Source organism: Melanotaenia boesemani, chromosome 1, assembly GCF_017639745.1.
Source record: "Melanotaenia boesemani isolate fMelBoe1 chromosome 1, fMelBoe1.pri, whole genome shotgun sequence".
Taxonomy (NCBI): domain Eukaryota; kingdom Metazoa; phylum Chordata; class Actinopteri; order Atheriniformes; family Melanotaeniidae; genus Melanotaenia; species Melanotaenia boesemani.
The window spans coordinates 26,341,260-26,363,269 of NC_055682.1; the positions used below are offsets into that span (position 1 = coordinate 26,341,260).

General features: G+C 38.6%; 1 protein-coding gene across 1 annotated transcript in view; it reads right to left on the reverse strand.

The window, feature by feature from the left end:
* ush2a (Usher syndrome 2A (autosomal recessive, mild)) overlaps positions 1 to 22,010 on the reverse strand; it is a 250,130-nt gene that overhangs the window by 63,395 nt on the left and 164,725 nt on the right. Inside the window, 9 exon segments of the mRNA XM_042001931.1 lie at positions 7,077 to 7,298; positions 7,416 to 7,584; positions 8,812 to 9,040; positions 11,627 to 11,739; positions 11,841 to 12,043; positions 16,935 to 17,144; positions 18,062 to 18,225; positions 18,944 to 19,099; positions 20,581 to 20,915. Of these exon segments, the coding sequence (XP_041857865.1) occupies positions 7,077 to 7,298; positions 7,416 to 7,584; positions 8,812 to 9,040; positions 11,627 to 11,739; positions 11,841 to 12,043; positions 16,935 to 17,144; positions 18,062 to 18,225; positions 18,944 to 19,099; positions 20,581 to 20,915 (1,801 nt within the window).

Genomic DNA, 22,010 nt, shown 5'->3' on the forward strand with positions numbered 1-22,010 from the left:
CATAACTTATTTTTTATGTTGATTTGTAAGTTATGCTTCAAAAGTTCACTTTTAAATGATCCACAATGTGTAAGAGGAGCGTAAATATTAAACAAAGGCCAATCAAACACACACACACACACACACAAACACACACACGCACACACACAGAGCAGACTGCTCATCTCTGTGACCCTGACTGCCTCTGGTTTTATTCTTGACAGTCATTAAAGCAAACCTAATAGAAAAGCCATCATCATAAATACATTAACAGAGAGAGAAATGTCTTCCTGTGTTCAGAGAGTACTCGATCTTCTAAAGCAGCCAGACGCTGCTGTTTGGAATGCACTAGTGTTGGCCATTTGCTGCCCATCGTTGATGAGAGGCTTTTGGCAATGATAAACATACACACACACAAACAGAGACGCTCAGAAACTGATGTGAATCTTTTGGCAGAAACAATCAAAGGACAAGCAAAGGGTGTGTGTCTGTATAAAGATCCATGCCAAACTGCAAAAACATTCAGACATATATAAAAACAGATAACCACATGGAAAAAGTGAAGGATGCATGCAGGGAGTTGAAGTAATACTCCATGCACATCTGTACTCATACACACAAACGCATCCACTCTCACAACTCCACCAGGCTCAGAGTGAGCTAGCTTAACTACTGGGATAATTTCCCTCCAGCAAATGGTCACTGTGCCCTTGAAAAACATATTTGATTATTACTTTTTCTCCCCCTCCTCTTTTTTCTTTTAGCATCATCACAGCCATTTTCATCACGCGCTCTGATGATGGCACGGCAAGGCGCGTTAAGATAACACCCCGGCACCGCCAGGCTTTTAACACTTAAACGGTGAAAAGGGATATTCAGATTTGTCCTTGAACGTTTGGATGGGGCCTGCTGGGCTGGGACAGAGGGAGGGAGTAAGAGAAGGAGTTAAAGAAATGCACACATTTTTTAAGATTTACTCACTTTAAGAAAATGTGAGGTGGGGAGAGCATTTACAGTAGCACCCATGGTGAGAGATGGTGTCGGTGAGGTTGAAGGGCAGATTGAAGATTTAAAAAACTGGACAGATAAAGAAAAAGTGTAAAGGGGGAATGATTAGTGGAGCGCACAGTGAGGCAGGGGAGAGTCAGGAAGCAACGGGAGGCCAAAGACACCAAACACATTCCTTTAAACACCATCTAATCTCACCTAAGTCTTAGATGAACATCTTACATACAAACTAAGACACAGAAGAAAAGAGAAGCAAATGAGGAGATTAAAAGTTGGCTGCGAACCTGCAGCGCAAGAAAACTGGGGCTCTCTTGTTTAAAAACAAACACTATTTAATCTAGTTGAAAGTTAAATTAAAGCTGTTTAAACAAACTGTCAGATTCGGAAGGAAAGGATTTAGCACAGAGACTTTGTGTTTTTGTATAACAACTGAGGATGTCGAGAAAAGGATTATAGCCTCTCCCAATAATAAACCAGAGACTAAAAATGGCCATCGTAGAAGTTAGGCAAACTGTTACTGATAGCCTAAATATGTATTAATGAACTAAAGCAGGTTTGAAGTCATATGTTAGAAGAAAGCTGTTGAGACTTGAAGACAGCACTAAGTGGAAATGAAACCGTGTCTTCAAACATTCTGGGAGGGCTCACAATAACATTTACAGCAAATGTAGTTGGACTTATAAGGTGGAAAAACACAACACAAGAATTCCACCCTGCTACTCTGAAATATCCCATCTCTCTTACACATGCATACTGCATACATACAAAACACTAGATAACTAAGAGATGCTAACAACTGCTTATTTTTATTACAAAAAGAAATCATTGGAAAAACTAGGTCAACATAGATATATTTCTTCTGGAGAAGCAGTTTTCATGACTGACCTTTTTTATTCTTTGATTCAGCTTTGTCACCAGTATAGGTACTTTCCTGTCCACACAAGCTCCTGTTCCATTACTGCAGCCACAATTGACTGGCAGCTGTGCTGATCATGTCCAGAGGACAGTTGACCTCTATGTCCATTGGGAAGACACTTGTAAATAAGTCATGTATTTCCTAACAATTGAACAACTGCTCCATTGGACATTATTATCTAGTCAGGCTGCAATTGTATCTCAGTCGCATCATCACAATTGGAGACAAAAAGCTGTTAAATAAGCTGTCACCATAATGAGCTGAAAACTAGCTGGTCTGTCAACAAACAATGATCATTCTAACTGGTGGTAAACAAGACATAGCATACCTTTACAAGCACTAATTCCCTGAACTCTGGAAAGGATAAGGGGATGGGATAAGGAGGATGCCAGTGATTACAGTCATGCCACACTGGCCAACCCAGAAGTGGCTGGTGGAGATTGTTCAGTTGTTATGCCTCAAAGCACGGCACCTACAAACACAGTAGGTCCTGCACCAACTGAAGATCAGGCAGATATCTTATACTCACTAGCAACATCAATCCTTCTGGGTCATGCCTCTGGGGAGCCAACCAAAGCTAAACAGACCTTCTCCTGAATGTAACCACAATGAATCAGAGGACTAGAGTTCTTTCCACAAGGTCACTTTCAATTTACAAATAGCAGCTGCTTGTGGACCGATGTTCTGGCTGACAGAGCTCACCATTAACTTGTTATTTGGTAGACATGATGCCATTTCTGCAGAATTTGCTGGACCAAGGCAAGATTTTACAATTCCATCAACCTTACCTGGCAGTCATGTGCTTGTGCCATTGGGTTTGAGAGTCTAAGTAAGGCAAAACCCTTCAAAATGTGACATTAGGATGTTGACTTGATGGCTGTGTAGATCCCCTCTTTGTAGTATATTCAAACTTTTCTGGAGGCTTTTCTTCCAGACTGAAACCTTAGAACAGGTAGATATTAATTTGCTGTCCTCTTTCAGGTAAGTGTGTGGGTGATCTTTATGTTCCCTCGTTTTATTAGGGATCTACTCAGTTTGCTTTCAAGGTCTTTAAGATCTCAGTGCAGTGATAATTTGTCCCTCTTATGCTATCAACTTAAGCTTGTTTTCTGCAAACCTCCAATCCTACCGGTTGCCTCACCCAAGATTTCCATTTATCCTGTCATTTTTCATACCTGCATCATCACAAGGTATGAAACATATGTTATGTGTCACTAGACAGGGGACAGAGTACTCCTTGGACTGGGTCTTGGTAACTCATACGGAAACAAGAGAAAAACTTGCCATGCTTTACGGGTGCTGCTCATTGCAGACAGCTGTGGCTCGTCCTGCATGCAAATGCCTGGCCCGGATGTCTATTCGGAGTGGTTGGACCTGACGCACCCCTGGTATCTTCCATGCTGATTGGCTCATCATCCAGCCAATCATACTGTAGCTCGAGGAAGTCCCAGAAATAAAGGACTGCTGCAGAGGTTTATTCGGGAGGGAGAAGCTAGACAGTCCAGGCTGCTTCCCCTCACTTTGGCAGAGTTATAGTTGCATTGCTTTACTGTGTGTTCGTTGTGCTAAATGGTAGCCTTTTGTGTCGCAGACTATTTCGTATTGACGGCAGGGTTGTACTGCACACAGTTTGGGTTTGAGCTCTGAGTTCTGCCTTTTTCGTTAACCTTTGTGTTTAGACCTTCGTCACATGTGTTGGGCTAGCTTAGGCTATTCGTTTGTGACTGTGGTCACATAGCTTATTGGGACTGCTGCACCTTCTGAAGGTTAGCTAACACGCCGAGTTATGTGTACTCTTTTGTTTGTATAATCTTTGTATGGATTATTCGGTGGGTTTTGTGTATGGCTTTAGATTTAACCTTTTTGTATTTCTTTCAGCAGTTTCACTAACCCTAACACTTGTTTATATTTGCTTTCAGGTTTTATTCTTTATTTATGCTCACCACAATAAAATGTGCTGTGTTTTAGTTATACATCTGTCCACGACTTACTTTTGTGTTGCGCCCATTCATACCCCTGAAGTGGGATGTAACATACCCACACCTGTGTGTACCAATAACAAATTGACCAATCAATGCCTTTTTTATTGGCTGGTAAAGGCCTACACAAGCCAGTATCCCCAGAACCCATTCAGACTACAGGCAGATTTATACTCGCATGGCGTTTGCATCACCCCCGTAGGTGCTGCGTAGCTCCGCGGAGGCCCAACCTGCACCTCTTCCAGACCAGACTTGCACTCCTGCTATAGGCGGATTTATACTTGCGTGGAGTCTGTCTGTGTTACTGCCATAGGTGTTGCGAAGCTCGGTGGAGGCCTGACGCGCACATCTAAGTCCTCACTTCACAAGAGGTATAGTCTTGGTCCCCTTAAATGATTTTTCTCTCCAAGACATATGATCTCCCACAAGTTCAGCTAAAGACCACGATTTAGTAAAGTTTTACATTTTGGATGTCACTGCATCTACAGTTGTAGATCTGCATCTTTTCAGTACTGGTGCTTCTCGAGGGCTTACTTCCTTGCAATAGATGAAAGCTGGTCTCGAGGATAGCTTACAATATGAGTGATATAGTGTCTACCTAGAATGTGTTACAATCAACATCACAACTCTTAGTAACTAGGGGCACATATAATAGAACAGGATAATGGTATGTGTGTGTGTGTGAGTGTGTGTGTGTGGGGGGGGGGGGGGGGGGGCTAGTGCAGTCTCACTCTATTGCGTAGTTCAACCACAGATGATACCCCTTGTAGGACTTATTTCAGTCTTTTTTATCAGAATAAGTAGGAAGTTCTAGCCTTGAAAAGGTACAGGTGTAGGCTTGACACTGATGGGATGATTTTAGAGCAGGAAAGTGTATAAACTTCTTAAGACTAGAAGGACAAGTGTAAAAGTCAAAACCAAAGACACATTTGGGAAGAATGTAACTTTGAGATTCTTTTTTGTCTGGCAGAATGAGGCAACATTCCTGACTGATTCTGTTTCACCTGGTTTATGTTGGCTATTTTCACTTTTAAAATCAAATAGTCTACTTGTGTGTATGTGTTGTATTTCAGAATATGTACTACAATTTTACTTTTAGAATTGTGCATGCACATAATGGTTGTTGTTTTGCTTGTGTATATATGCCTGTGTTTATTTGCATGTGCACATGTGCACACAAGCCAGTATGTGTATCTGTTGCCAGACGGCTGTCTCCTGGCATTGCTGTTCCCCTGCAGTGTGTGTGTATGGTTGTTGACAGTGTGGACGGTAATGTGTGATAGATCGCACTTCAGGGACCCCATAATCACATCAGCCTAACCTAGTCTATCAGCTGGGCACAATGGGATACCCTTCACTCCTCCTTTAATCTGCTCCATCTAGCTCTTCACCACTCTTTGGGTATTTTCTGCTTTCTGTCTTTCTCACTTGAACCCTCTTTCTTTAATGATTTTTCAATGTTTCATTCACCTGATGGAAATCATGCTATATCTTTTGTTCTTTAACTCAACATACATTTTTATCTTGCATTCAGTTCTTACACCGAAACTCTTCATAGTATGCTTAGTAGAACTGTATACAAATCTGCTGTCTGTTTTTTTGTGAATTGCTTTAACTGATTTAATTATTTTTCACTCCACTACAGAAATCTGTTTCTTAGAAATATTAATAAAAATCTAAAATCATGAACCTGAGAGGGAGCAACATGAGTTAGTGGTGCCAAGGTTAAGTATCCTATCCTATATTAAATGCTGCTGTGCACGTTGTGTGTGTGACTGTCTTGAAACAGACGTGTGGGGTCGAGGTTGCATAGCTGGCCCCAGGGCTTCCCGACAGCGCAATGCACCCGGCAAATGGCCCTTAGCCTTGCTAGCACCGCTAGCTCTACAATCCATCATACCATATGCTCTCAATGGGGAAGCTAACGCTAATGACTGATGAGTGAATGGAAAGGGGCACATAAAGGGAGGGAGGGGGTGAATAGGGAGATAAGAAAAGAACGACATGGAAGAATAAAGGAAGACCATGCGTCTAGGCAAAGAACCAGAGGAGGGGAAAAAGTTGAGGGAAATGAGATGATAAAACAGGACAACAAAGGCAAAGAGAAGATGGAAAATAAATTTGCGAAGAAGATGAAGAGGTTGATGAGGTAGGGAGCATATGCATTCCTTGGGAGGCCTCTTCAAATGAAAGATGACCACATAGCCTGCTCAGTTGGAGGAGAGAAAAAATACCTTCCAGTTGGGGAGAAGAAAGAATGATAAGACAAAGTGAGCAATGGTGTGAAAGACTCAAATTCAAGAATTTAAGAAATATATTTAGGAAAAAAGTACAGGTTTTCTCCTGACTAGGTTTTCAAGTAACTTTTCTCTCAGCATGCTTGTGCTTTTATGTGCACAGCTATCCTGTGTGTGTGTGTGTCTGTGTTTGTTGATGGGCTAATGGAGTACTATATGCCTGCCCATATGGGGCCATTGTTTATGTGTGATGAATAGAGTCCACGTGTCTGTCTCTGGCATTCAACACTAAGCAAACCCTGCCGAGGGCACCCTGTTGCCTCTGTGTGTGTGTGTGTGTGTGTGTGTGTGAGTGTCTGTAATATGTCTATATGTGTTAAAGTGTGTGTATGGGAGAGAATGAGTGTGTATTTCTCCTGCTGTGGGCTTGGCAGTGCCCTCAACGGTGCCATCCTGAGTGTGTTTCATCATCATCTGCCATGACAAAGATGTCTAATGACACACACCTACACAGAAACCCACACACGGGCGCACACATACAGTCCCATCTGTGCCATGGTATCCGGGTGCTTTGGGACTCTGCGGGAGAGGAGGACAGGGAAACGACCCCACGTTCCTGTACCATGTGTCTACCTTTCAGCCCTTTTTCTTTCCTCCGTTTTCCTGTCATTTTCCATCTTTTTCCTCACTTTCCCCTTTGCCAACCACCTTAAATACAACAATATCACCACGGACTTAGCGGACAAATCTTTTCTTTTCCTGAAGAAAGGGCCTTGTGCTGACTGGACTTTAGATTAAACAACTTTCTCAAGACAAGAATAAGTTTGCATTAAGTTGGCTAAGCTACTCATAAAACTTCTGTCAACCAAAAATGTGTAGAATTTTCTCATTTGTGGAAAATTTTGAAACAGACTAACAGCTCAAACTAAGCTTCCACCTGTGTGTTTCTTCACTTACCTGGAGAATATTTATGCACTTCCCCCCTCTCAGCATCACCACAGCACACCAGGGTATTATCTACAATCCGGCCTCCACAGCATTGGACCCCATAGCCATCATGGAGGCTCCCACTGCAGCAGAGCTGGCCGCCTGTCATGGAGTAAGGAACCCCCCCGCAGCAGCTGTCACCCAGCCCAATTGAGACCCGGCCCTGCAAGTTGTCAGGACAGCAGTATTCATCTATAAAGACAAGGACAGATGAAGGAAACACTTGAACAAAATGGAGAAGAGTAAACTCAAGTCATGTGGAACAGAAGACATGTAAAGTTTGTGAAAACAAATAGAGTAGAAACTCACTGGATTTTACAGGAACATAGTATCCTCCACAGCATTGGTGGTCACGAAGAGATGGGACCAATTTGTTATTGCAGCACACAGGAATGAATGAATTATTGAAACTCATATATTTATCCTCGCAGCAATAGTGATGTGGCTTCCTTGTGTATAATAATCCACCGCAACAAACCTGAATTAAGTACAATAGCACACATAAAGTGAAGTATATTAACAAATTATATACAAACTCATTCTCTTAGTTAAAAAGAAACAAAAACAAAAAAAATGAGAAGACAGAAAGCACCAACTTAGAATTATATATATATATATATATATATATATATATATATGGATATCTATATCTATATCTATATCTATATCTATATATATATATATATATATATATGTATATATATATATATATATAAACAATTTAATGAGCGCAAAAAAATAATTTTTTTGCAATGTGTTTTTTAAAGGTTTATAGTAATGTCTAAAAGGATTTTGTTGCATTTGTTTGTTAGAAACATGTAATTTTGATTAAGTAAATTCTGTAACTTAAGAGTTTTTATATGTATGCCCTCTACCAAACACACACACACAGACACACACACACACAAAACTTTATTAATCATAGGGGAAATTATAATATTCAACATCAACATAAGATATTGACACTTTGAAACTGATGACAACCATGAAATAATGAATAAAAAATAATTTAACATATAAAAATGACAACTTTTTTACCACACGTCTCCTTTATACTGCTAACATGCCTGAGTGTGTATTTTGTATTTCATTTTAGTGTGTGCATTTATGATTTTCCCTCTTAAAAATGTCACTTTCATGTCCTCCATTTGCAAATATAAACTAGTAATATTTATCTGGCATCAACGCTTGTATTCGTTTGTGAGCTTAAACGTAGCCTTTTGTGCTACTGGATGCTTCGGGGTAAACGTATGGCAGGCATACACTGTGCCAACTTGGCTAGCCTTCAATGACACAAAGAGGGAAGTGAATGCAGATGACAAGTTAATCTGTTTAGAGAAATTAATCACCAAGATGTTGATCTTTCTTCCAATATAAAGCATGCAATGTGTTTCTTTTTGTGTGCTGTTGTGCATGTCTGAGGTTTGGTGAGGACTAATGTCCTGAGGGAAAACATAGAAAAACATATTTTCCATGTCAGATGAGCAGCCAAAGAAAAGACCCTGGACATACACCTTTGTTTTCACTTTCCTGTTGTACAATGAGCGAGTGAGGGGGCTTTAATGTTTACTCATGGGAAATTCTACTTAAAATAGAGCCTTGGAGGTGAAGAGAGCAGTGGTGAGAGGATTACAGCATAAGAAAGATAAAAAAGGGAATTGAAACATATATTAAAAGAAAAGATAATAAAAAAAGAAATAATCACCTGCATGTCACGACTGAAGCAGGACGTCCCACACACACCATGATTTGCAGGACACTGCAGGTATGAACATCTGAACCTTAAACCACCTGTGCTGTCAGACTCCTTCCCCGAGGATGATGTTACCCCTGTTGACCCATCAGTGCATGATCTAAGGGTCCGTCTTAAAACCTCATAGCCCAGCATGATCCCACTGGGTTTTCCTGGATGGGACCAATCTAATCTCACCACCCTGACAGAAGAGGGGTGGAGGGAGGGGGCAGGAAGAAAATGAAAGTGATAGGCAGGAGTATGTGTCTCCTTCACACTTTTTTCACACAAGTGTTCACATTCAGTCTCACACACACAAACACACACAGACTTTCAAGCACACACATGCATTCATGCATGGTTAATGCCTGACAAAGTTGAGTTACAGTGTCAGAGTGTGTGTATCTTTATACACTTCACAGTATTGATTTCCCCCCTCTTTTTTATCTCTTGACATCTTTGGCAGGGAAAAGATCTGTGTAATAACACACAGAGTTACAACTTCCACAGTCCCCCAGACAGAAAATAAGCCACAAATCAGCACTTGCAACCATAAGATTTGAAACATTACCTGTTGGTTTGCACATAAGAAGCAAGGCGTTGTAAATTTTGAAAACAGACTACAAATAAAATGCCACTTTACCACCAAATGCCCTTTATTTTCTACTCAAAATACCATGAATAAAATGCTTTCATGGATTTACTTTTATAGATTGAACACTAAACGAATCAAATATACATGTAGCTACTGTTTATTTGTTAAATGGATCAGATTTTTAAGTAAAACTGACAAAATACCACAAAGGCGCTATTAATCATGTCATATCTTATTATTCAATGGCAACCAAAGATTGGGAGGACCTCTTGTGAAAAATATTATCACTGATTAATAGTAATAAAAACTCTAAATGCATTTATCTTAAACATGAAACAATCATTTCAAAATTTAAAGCAGGATTAATATTTTACTAAAAAACAATATGGCACATCCTCACAGATTTGAAATTTTGAATTACTTTTACCAAGGGCATATAGAGAAAGGCTAACACATATATATTTAAGACTTAAAAACAGCCTGACTTCTAAAATCTCCAGTGGCCAGTTTCACTTTCAGGGTTAAAATAAAACTAGGACTAAACTAATCTGGTTTAAATCAATCCACACTAATTCATTTGCTTTCTGAAATGTTACCTAATTTCAGATTAACCAGTTCCAGACTGCAGAGTCTCATACTAAGGTAATCAAGGACAATGTGTTGGAAGCTGAATCAGATTAAAAATGTTCACATGGTGCAAAGGTGACGAGATCTTAATACCTGAGGTGAACGTTTTCTAATGTAAATTTGAGCAGTCTGTATGTATGGAACAGGAGCTTGACCCCTGATCTAGCATGAAGAAAGGAAAAAGAAAATGTAATAAAAAAAAAATCTGCACAAATTGAACACAAACATTATTATTCAACACAAACCAAAAAAGAAAATGCATGGTTTGCAACTGTGAATGAATATACTGTAACTCATGTGACAAAGTAACAAGACCCCCCAACCCCTTTAGGTAAAGCTCGACTGTACTAATCACTCACTAAACACGCGCACACACACACACACACATATATATACATATATCTATATCTATATCTATATATATATATATATATATTTATATATATATATATATACATTATATATTTCCCCTACTGTATGTTCTCCTGCTTCAAATTTTCAAAAGAGGAGTTTTGGAAAATCGTTCAGTGTCCTTCAACTGAAGATGCTGAACTGTACAGGAATCATGTTTCATATGTGTCTACACTCCCTCCAGTTCTCTAACATTGTTGCAGGCTGGAAGAGTTCAACACACGACTGAATGGGAACATGACATCCATCAATACAACTAATTAGTCTCATATTCATACAACTGTATCTTGGTGGTCTGATCACCAGCATCTGGGAACTTGATGTAATTCTTTTTCACTTCACGTATTGCTTTGCAGACTTTATGCTCTATTTTACAGACAACTGATTCACTCACACTACACAAATATGCTGTTTCACCATAGAAGGTTCCACATGCCAAAAACCTCAAGGTGATAAGTTCTTGTAAGGGAGAGGTTATATGAGTTCCCCTTACTGAGTCACATGAAAGCTTTGTCTAAAACAAACAAATTATTTTAGTCGCAGTCAGAAAAATCTGTATAATTAAAATCCTTCAGCGCGTTAGTTCTGTCTCAGAAATCTTGCTGGTCTTGGTGGTGGTCTTGTAGCATCAGTTATGTAATCAAGGTAATCCATTTTCACCACACACTATTAGGCATACAGTCTTTACTCTGAAGTTAAACCTGTCTCATAAGTGTGAAACCATTTGAATCCATATATGGGAAGGTCCCCATAAGTTCTAGCTTAAAATGTGATTTAGTCTTGAACTGGTGCTTAAACCCTGTGCTAAGACCTCATTAAAACACAACATGAAAGGCAGCTGAAGAACTCTTTTCTGGGATAAATTAAATAAAAACATGTAAATTAAAAAAAGGGACTCTGACCTGGCAAGAAAAACAGTTTTCGAACTGTAATAACTACCAAATGACATGTTATGAAGTACTGACCGTGCAAGGTTTTTTGAAATTATAGCTATGGTAACATAAAATCATCAATAAAATTTCTGTAAAAAAACCCTGTTTATTTATCAAAAGTACGAGTCGTCTTTAACTTAATGCATAGCATTCAGTAACAAAAAGGTGCTGCTTAAATAAACAAAAAGAGAAAGAAACAAATGCCAGAGCATTACTATAATACCTGGGACTGATAACTTTAGCTTGTGGTGTGGCCATGTCAGCAGGAAAGTCCTCCACAGTGGTGGTTTTGGTAACACTACTTTGGGCACATGCATAAACTGTGCACACCTCCACCTGAAAATACAGGTCAGCACAGACAAAAAACAAAACAAAAACATTTTGCACATGTTTGTATATTATGGTTTGCATATTTGTTTTTTTGACTGTGTGTATACCTGTATATTGTAAACCGTAAACGGGAGTAGGTCGCTTAGCAGGTATGAACCGGAGCTGTTGTCTACACTGCCATGGAGACGGTCATTCACATAGATGTTGTAACTAGTTACTGCTCCATTGGGTCGAAGAGGAGGAAACCAGAGCACACGTGCAGTACTACTGTTCACTGGAACCACTTCTGGAGTAGACATCCCCTCTGGCTCTGAGAGTGGTACACAATAATATATCATCTCAAAATTTTAAATATTAAAAAAAACTAAGCAATTATAATAAAACCATCTAATAAAACCAGCTGTCTTAAAAACACATGTTTTAACAGACTGGCTTAACTGCTGCAGAAATAGAAGAAGCAAACCTGAGCATTTGTGTTATGACTTTCTGATGGATATTTTACACCATATTTATTTGATGATTGGTTATAAAGTGCTTGTAAATTTTCTACATAAAAACCACAACACTAAAACTTTAAGAAGTGCAGCATTAAGGACCATCAATCCAGAATGTTAAAAGTCAGTAAAATGTGTTTTGTTATACAGTAAATACAGTATGTGTACTGGACGTGAAAGTCATCAGTGGTAGTTTGGGTCTAACTTCTGAATATCATGCAAGTTTCCTTCAAAGGTTGTTTAGTAGCAGCGCAAGTTTTACTCAGTGTGCAGAAACAAACCCAAATTCAGAGATCAAACAGTCCTTTCAACCATGCTGTAACTGAGGGGTGTATGTGCATTCCAGACAGAGAGAAAAAGAGATGTGTGTTACTGCTTATAAAATACAGAGTAACTGTGAGTCTGGTCAGAATGATTGGATTTGAAAATCCTCAGAAAGTCGGGTAAAGGGAGGGCAAAAGACTAATGTAAAATCTGAATATTTACTTAATTACTTAAATTATTGGACAACAAAAGCTTCCATATACTCATCAGAGTGGTCTAAATAGAGAGAGTGGCAACACTTCTATAGACTTCTACAGAGAGAAAGGGATGCAGAAGTCATGGGGGTCATGGAGCTGAAAGTAGTTCCAGACAGCAGCAGATCCAGCGTTGAACTTTTCGTTCTCTGTGTTATTTTAACTGGTAAGTAGCTATTACAATTCTTGGCAGTGTGGGGCATTAGCTAAATGCTTTTTAATGAATTAAGTCAACAGTGTTATTTCATGTAGCCAGTTTTAGTTAATTAATTGTGTAATTAACCAGTTAGTTGAAGTTTAACTGCAGTGAAAGAGAATTCAGTCACTGTAGACACTGGCAGTAATTTATCTCAAATTCATTGCAGTTGAAGGCAGTTTTTTTCCCCCATATAAAGATTTTAGTTGAATAATAAATTTTTACTTTGGTGGTGATTGTAACAGTATTTCTGATTTTAATTTCTGGTAGTTAAATATATAAACTAGAATATTAACTTCATATTTAGCTTCGTTATATATTCTTTGGCAGACAATGCTTCAGCAAAAATGGAAAGACAGTCTGGCCTTGCTGGATAAACTTGGATATTAAAAAATAAAAATAAAAAAAAGATTGGATTGTGGAAATAAGTAATTATGCAGCTGAACATGTTACGAACATGAACTAACCCTAACCCGCTTGTCAACACAAACGTGTATCCATAATCAAACATGTCTTTTGGATGGATACGATTGTAGATGTTGCCAGCACACATCAATCAATTGTATCATGTCAGGTGGTGAGAGGACGTTATGTCCAACCAGTGGTTCACATGCTCTAGAAACCACACCGTTGTCAGGTTAGAGGGAGGTTTGGAGCAATTTTCACCAGCATTCCTTCTTAGAAATCCACCCAATATTGAAATTTCCTTGAGAGGGAGTCTCCCCTTTTTCTACTGTTTCAGGTGGAAATGAAAATGTCTGACACAAATTCTTGTGTCCTTGTCAAGTATAGCCTCCTGTCTAGTATTGCTGGGTGTGGGACAGATATTATGTTGTGGTCCCTCAAAATACCCTCCACATACAATACCAGTCAAATTTTGGACACACTTTCCCATTAAATCTAATGAGTAGCTCGATAAGGACTGTCCATGTTAGCGGGGGATGTTTACTACATGAAGTCCAATGGAAGCTGCTCTTAATGCTGACAAGGGTGGCTGGCTTGTAATTTGCCTAATTAGTGGAATTGCCACTGAAATGGTAAGCAACCACTAGCTTCCATCTTATTGTGCTTTCTGCCAACATGAAAGCATGTAAATGTGTTGCTGCTCGTGTATGCCCAGACAATGTCACATCTTCAAGAGGTTTTCCTGTTCCTAGGTGCAGCTCTATGGTCTCATCTCATCTCATCCAGTTATTTCTGTAAAACTGTATAATAATATTGTATTGTTTTATTTGTTTATTTTATTTTATTTTTAAAAATTGGCTGGTTGAAGCACACTTAACAGGGTTACAGATGCATGTACTCAGTTTACATAACAAAAAGTGAAATATGGTAAATAAGTAATCATATAATAGTGTTTTCTTTAGATGATTAAGTCATTATTCTAAGCATCTACAGCTACATATTTTCCTTCAAGTCATTTAAAACTCCTTTAAAATATATTGAGCCATCTTTGCTATTCATCTAATTTTTGTCTGATACCAGGCAGAGAGAACAGTAGTAGATCATGGGAAATGAAGGGAAACTCAAGCCGGGCACGTAACCTCTGGCACACTATGTGTAGTAGGACAAGGTAGCATTACCAAGCTAGCATGCAGCTAACAACGGTGAGACAGAGCTTTAAAATGGGTGTCGTACTTCCAGTGTTTCTTTTGTTGTGTATAACGTTAATATAAACCATTGAAGATGCACTTATATTGATCAGTATATGGGATTAACTAATGTTTATTTTCATCACTAAATATAAACTGTAAATTTATTCATTGATGGGTTTACTGTCTCGTTTCCCTCTAAAACTGAAAACAGCGATAAATGTCGTGTCTGTGCTGCTCCCAAAAGTAAAGCTTTGATAAATACATAGTGGGTGTAGTAATCAAAGCACATTATTGGTCAATATTTATGGGAAACTTGTAGTTTTTGAGCTGCCTCCTGCCAGAACTCATTCAAACCCATTGATGGAACATTTGAGCACAACGTGAACCAAGTGACCGCATGTCGGCCAGTTTCTGTTTGGAAAGGCAGCGATACTGATATAGAGAATACAAACACAAAATGTAAACTAAACCAAACTAGCGGCACCCTTTAGAGATGCTTGGTTTGAGAGGTTTTGGTAACACTAAAAAAAAAAGAAACAAACTTTGAAAGAAAACAATGTTTTCTTACTTTTATACATTTAAATCTGTAGCATATAAAAACACTGCCTACATTTACAAAGGGCTAAATTTTGTTTTGCTCCAGGTCAGCCTAGACTTATTTCTTGGTTTAAACATTCAAATGTTTAAACCTTTCCATTAAATATTGTCATAAGCATTAAGTGTATTAATTTTTAAACATGTGCTGCATTTTTTGCTGCTAATTTCAGTTTGGACTGTATATTAACAAGGATGATGGAAAAATACTGTAAAGAGCAACGAGATTCTCTGTGAAGGAGGCAGATATTAGAGCCAGTGAGCAAAATCAGAAGTCTGAAAGAGGGAAAAAAATAAAGGAATATTTTCAATTTAGGTACATTATCATCTAATGATGCAAATCAAACCAAGAGGAAAAAAATTGAAAAAGAGAGTCAAACATTGGGGAAGTGAATAAGATTTGAAGACTATGGTTGTAAGAGGGGTAATTATATAGATTTCATCCATTATTCAAAGTGAGAATGTACTCAGCTGTGTGAAGTTAACCCAATTCATATGCAACCAGTGCACTTACCTAAACCTAACCTACCGCTCTACATTTCATTTTCTGCAGGAAGACATTATCAACGGAGTGCTGAACACTGAGCCTTTGCTCCATACACACACAGACATGCACATGTATTTTTCTTGGCAATTAGTGCTAATGTTAGCATTGCCCTATAGATTGCAGGCCACGTTAGGATGGTTGGTAGGGTTGAGCTGCTTTAGTTGAAATATATTAGCCCCCCTTAGAGTGTATGTGTGTGCACACTGTTATAGCTGTAAAATAATGAAATTACCTCAAGAGCCCTCTCTGTTAAACGAGCCATGCTTTGCCTTTAGCACCTAATGATTTTCTAATGTTTTTAATGCACTTTTTATTAAACTGCTCAGATTAGAGCAAAAGAAAGAGGTCTCTGAAAAAAGATTATACTGAGACAGGGAGAGAACTGTGAGAAAAAAAAAGATCGTCACACAGAACTGAGAAAGAAGTGACAATAGACATATAGCAGCAGAGAGTACAGTAATCTGAAAGAAAACCCTTTAATGCTTGGTGACTGGGATCAGAGATGAAGAGAAAAGAGAAGCGATGACGGCTGGGAGGTTTAAAGAAGTCAAGGTAAATAAAAGCTGACCCTGGTAGGAAAATATAATTCTTATATCTGATAGGAACTGATATCCACTAATAATATAAATGAGCTATCCTCCATTTAATGTTCTCTCCCAGTTGTTCATTTTGACCAAATGAACTGATTAAACAAACAGCAAAAAGTGTGAGAAGAGAAGGTGTTTTTATAGAATTTTTCCATTTAAACATAAAGATGTGATTTTACTAATGATGAAGTCACTATTTTATATTGGACTAAATATTTTCTGTTGAGAAAGTGAAAGCAATGTAGGCTACTGTAACTTTGTCATAAAGAAGTATACATTACAGAATGAGGAAAATATGTTTACTGTCCCATTTAACAGGTAGAAAATAACTTTTATGTCAGGAGGTGTGAGCCCAGATTGTGTTTTTGTCTGAGCATAGTGCCAACAAGCATCTTACAACACCTTAAATCTGCCTCACACACACTTTGTATTGATTTCATGCCTCACTACATGATGTGTTTAACGTCTCCTGTGCAGCACAATGTTGCAGAGAAATGCATCTTAATCTAGACACCTCTCTTGAATGCACTGAACTGATGTGCATGGCATTTATATAGACACAAGTCACATGTTATAACTACACCATCACATGCGGATAACAACAGATCAAACTTGTTTCAGTTGCTAACCTTCAGTTGCTGGTCAAAATCAAAATCTAATGTGCCCTTACCTCCATCTGCTGTGGTGACATTAACTATGGTCTTGGTTGTATTATGTGCTCCATTTGACACATATAATGACAGAAGATATGTGGTACTGGGCCAAAGGTCACTTATCACTGTGGACTTGATCTCAGGTCCAAAAGTCAAAATCTGACTTGGTTGAGGAGACTCTACTGTGATAAAGAACCATTCCACCTCTCCCTGCAGGTCTTGTAAAGCTGAGAAAAAAAGACAGAGCAGTTTAAACAACCTATTCTTTCAATCTCAATATTAACTTTGACAGCACAAGGTTGTTTTCACTAAGCATTTTGCCATCAAGTATGACTCTCTTTTAACTCTAAAAAAATTATTATTAGGAAATATAAACAAAGATTTCATCAAGTAGATAAAGAATCTAAATTAAATAACACATAATTATCATATTTGGCAATTTGCCTATTTATTGAGGAAAACGATCCAACATTAAAAAGCCAAACATTGTAAGTATGTGAAACTCAGAGAATTTCATGGTGAAATTACAGTGTTTTCAATTGATGGAAAGATTAAGTGTGACTAAGAGCCCGTTTTTAAATAAAACAACAGTGAGCACATTAATGGTAATCCTTGACCATTTACAATGTTCTGAATCAGGGTGGAAAAAAAAAAAATTCTGAACACCTTAAAATCTGGACTCCAGTAATTAATGGTAATTGTTTTTTTTTTTTTAATTTTAGAGCCAATTTCCAGTACTGGTCTAAAAACACAGATCACTGAGAGAGCAAGGCATGCACTCGTCTATGAAGTCACTGAAGGGCTCTCCGGTGAGCGCGGATCTTTCTGTTCATGAATCAGTCACTAAACAGTGATGCTGTAGAAGGTTCACAGAGTTTTACCACTCGGATGCGTAATATGGGAGAATTTTCCTCAGAAAATGAGTTTATTTTACATTTTTAAAATACCTATATGTTTTATTTTACCTCTGGATTTGGTGTTAATGCAAAAATCTAGAAAAGTCAAATATAGTTCACAAACTTGCATCTCTATTGTGTTCTTGTTTGTGCAGATGTGTTTTGCTGTTTCAGTTTTGCTTAAATAAAGACCTCAGCTGAGATGGGGTGTGTGTGCTTTTGTGTGTTGAAGAGAGGGATAACCTTACACGGCTGTGTCCAGTTGACTTGTATTGCCGTGTGATTGATAGTGGAAGCAGACAGAGACGGAGGGCTGAGGGGAACCCCCGCCATGGTCACAGCAGTGACAATCTCTCCTGAGGTAAAACCCACATCGTTATGAACCATCAGCTGGTACTGGTAACGGGTGAATCTGTGGAGAGAGAAAATCTTTGTTCCTGGTGCAAGTACTAATTTAAAGTGGAAGTTAAGCTCTTGTTGGCGGAAATGAAACAAAAAAGAATTTTATATATATATATATATATATATATATACTATAACTCTAAATGAGACCATTTGGGTCATAACTTTGCTAATAAACTAATAAATTTGTAGAATATTTGTTACCAATATCAGTGACCAAATTAGTACAAAAACGAACTAATAAATCCAAACATGCAACTAAGCATGCAGTGTGAGGGGCTGCTTAAATACCAGTATATGGGCTTTAGGAACAATTACAGAATGAGTAAGTCCAGGGAACAAAGACAAAAGTGTTTTTTTTTTAAGTTTTTTTTTTTTTTTTTAACCATTTACACAATCTGGTGTTGATTTAAAAAAAAAAATCTGCAAACTAAGAAGAGAAGATAAATTTAAAAATTGGTTAGTTGCTTTTGAGAAAAGCACAGTAGAGACAGATCCAGAGCAGTTTAGCAAGCATAGAAAGGAAAAAAAAAAGTGCTTCCACCAAGTGCCAAAGTGAGATTAGGGGACGCTGTGTGAAAAACAATTTAATTCTTTGGGATATTTGCTTAATGTATCTTTGAGCGGTATTAAAAGATCGACATCAGCAGCAGCTCGCAGATCGGCTCTGCACACACTGTTTGCTGCAGTGCTGCCGTTTGCTCTAGAGCTCATTTCAGTAATCTCACCTGCTTAGGCCTTTATCTTGGTAGAACAATTTGGTGCCGGAGTAAACATGGAGCCAGCGATGGAGATCTTCAGAGGGAGGTGGGGATGTGGCTGTTAATGTGGGGACCGTGGTGATGGCCAGGGGCTGGTGGGTTTTACGTCTGAGCAACTTGTATCTGAGGGGGAAATTTGAATAAAAGAAAACAAACGCACACAGTTGGATGTTTAGGAATCCATTAACACACAGGAGCACAAAGACTACTCTATGCACACTCACACTTACACACACAATTTTCAACTGACTCTTATCACTCAGTTCCTCCTCTTCTGCTGTTTTTCATCATCTATAGTCGTCTGCTTCACTGTATCTTATCCCTCCCTACTCTGTTGTTTTTCTGCAGGATTTGTGTTTTCCTCTCCCCACAGTGATGCTAATTTCTGCTGTAATCAGAAGAGAAGGGCTTAATGCCGCCTTTTAACCAACCCACTTAGACAAACATACAGAGCTGAGGAGTGTGGAACAGAGAGACGGGCTCATGCATTTTAATCATCTGCTAGGAAAATGGACCTTTATTCTAGGACAGGACAGAACAAAGTGGACCAGAATGTGTGTTAGGACTGAGAAAACACTGATTAAAAATGCACAACACTTAGCTCATTAGCAGGGCACTCATGTTAGCAGCTTGTTAGCATGTTCCTATCTGCTTGTTTGCATGAGTTGTTCAGGAGCAATTGAACGTTTACAGAACATGTCTCAGTATTCACATAATGTTTTCAGTTGCATCTGTCTGGTCTGTAACTTTGGGTTTTGGGTGATGTATAAAGACACAAGGCCGAATCAGATTATGTAAAGTGAAGATGGTTACACAGACTGGGAAACTCATAATTACTTTGGTATCTTGGATGGGTATCTTCTTGTACAAAGTTAATATATGCTTACTGTATTTCTTCAGAATTTTCATTCACTTGGTTACTTTCCAACTATCATCAGAGAGCAAAACATGCCATTTATTTTGTTACGTATCACTTGGATTAGTTTTGCAATGTCTCATTCACAGTGAACATAATAGCAGCAATTTTAAATCAATAGAAAATTTATTTCTGGGGGTTTGAGATAAAAATGATCAAATGTTCAGGCACATTGTTTGATTAGGCTGCAAAACTTCATTCATTATAAGTATAATTCATAAGATTCATTAGAATCTTATACTCGCAGATATGGATGGTGTTTAGATGTGACATCGCAACACTGGTGACTCCACAAAGGTTCAGCAGAAATGTTAATATCAGATCAATTTGATCAAAACTGGAGAGTATTTGCTAATTTAAAGAAGCATGAATCGGGGCACTGGAAGCTTTAATCAGTGAAAACTGATTTTATTCTTCTGACTGGTCTTGGCAAGAGTTTGACTGACAGCTTGGCTTTAATGATAGCACAACATTGGTTTGACTGGTTGTGGTTCTCTCCTGATAGATGGTGACAGACAGATGATTCATCCAATGATCTACCACATTTTTTCTTCCTGAAATGCAGCTCATTTCCAGTTTCATCAGTTCGGAATATGAGCCAAAGAAAAATACCTTTCCTTGACAGTTCTGAACACCAGTTTGATACATACACAACACATTGTGTTCTCTTGAGTGCTATATATTTTACCTGATATTAGGTCCATTGGGCCTGCTTGGTGGTTGCCAGGAAATAGCCAGGAAAGACTCACTGACTGCCACCACCGACAGAGGTGCAAGGCCTTCAGGGCTTGTGGGTAATGTGGTTGCAGGAGTTGGGAGACTTTCTGTGCAGCCCCCAACGTGTCCTCCACCTTTTGAACACGCCAACACAGTGACGCTGTAATTCGTGAATGGAACAAGGCCTGCGATGGTGATGTTCAACTCAGATGAATTCCTAGTGTCATGGGAGAATCGTGGTTCTGGAAGACGGATTTCATACACACGAATCTCTCCATTAGGAATCAGAGGAGGTGACCACGTGACCTGAAACATAAACATTTTAGATTCAAGTTTTGGCTTCTTGATTTAAAATCTAGGTTTCAATTGAATTTTACTGGTACACAGAAAACTATTTCTCCTTATCCTCCTGTCCTGTCCAGTCCTGCTGCCCTAAAAAAATGACATTTGAAATTTTCTCATCATAAGGACAGAAAAAGCTTTTAGATGGATGAACAGAAAGCCACAAGCATAGTGCATAAGCATGAACATGTGCAAGCAAAGACTTCAGAATGTGCATGCTAAGACATATGTACATCAGAGTGTAAACGTGTGTGCTGTCAGGTTTGAGTGGCACCAGTCACCTGGGAATGTGAGAAAACAACTTTATGATGGCCACTGTGCGTGAGTGTGTGTTGAACTGTCTTGCGGAAAAAGATAGCCTGACTTTGACTTGAGCAGGAGGTTTCTTTCATCACATTTAAAACAGGGTACAAGCAAACATGCGCGCGTGCGCACACACACACACACACACACACACACACACACACACACACACACACACACACACACACACAAACACCATGCTAAAATAATGAAAGCGGCTGGTAATGGAATTGCTGCATGCAAAAACAAAAGCTTCCTGCTGGAGAGCGCTGCATCTGATTTGGAAACAGTTCAGTCTGTCAGCATTTCAGAGCAAAGATGAAGGGAAGTGGAACACACAAATACACATACAGTATTTACAAACACACACCTATACATGCCTGAAATACAGCTTTCTATACAATTATAACTTCGTTGAAGCATTTATATAGAAACACTGATACAAATTAAACAAAAAATATTCATACACACACTTATGGAAATGTCATGTACAAAAACTGAGTGCAGAGCTTGTTGATTATTACAAGTTTAGGTGATTAAGTGGTCAATGTTGATGAGAGTATTATGAATGAACGTCAAGACTAATTATTTCTCATGCAACCTTGATATTAATTTAACAAGCGACACTGTGGGGTGATATGGGACATGCACACACATCCATACACATGAGTAATACCTGAACTACACAAACTCCAGCATGCCACAAGACACACACAAAGCACAACTGGACAGGGTCATTTTGAGTTAGGTAGCTCA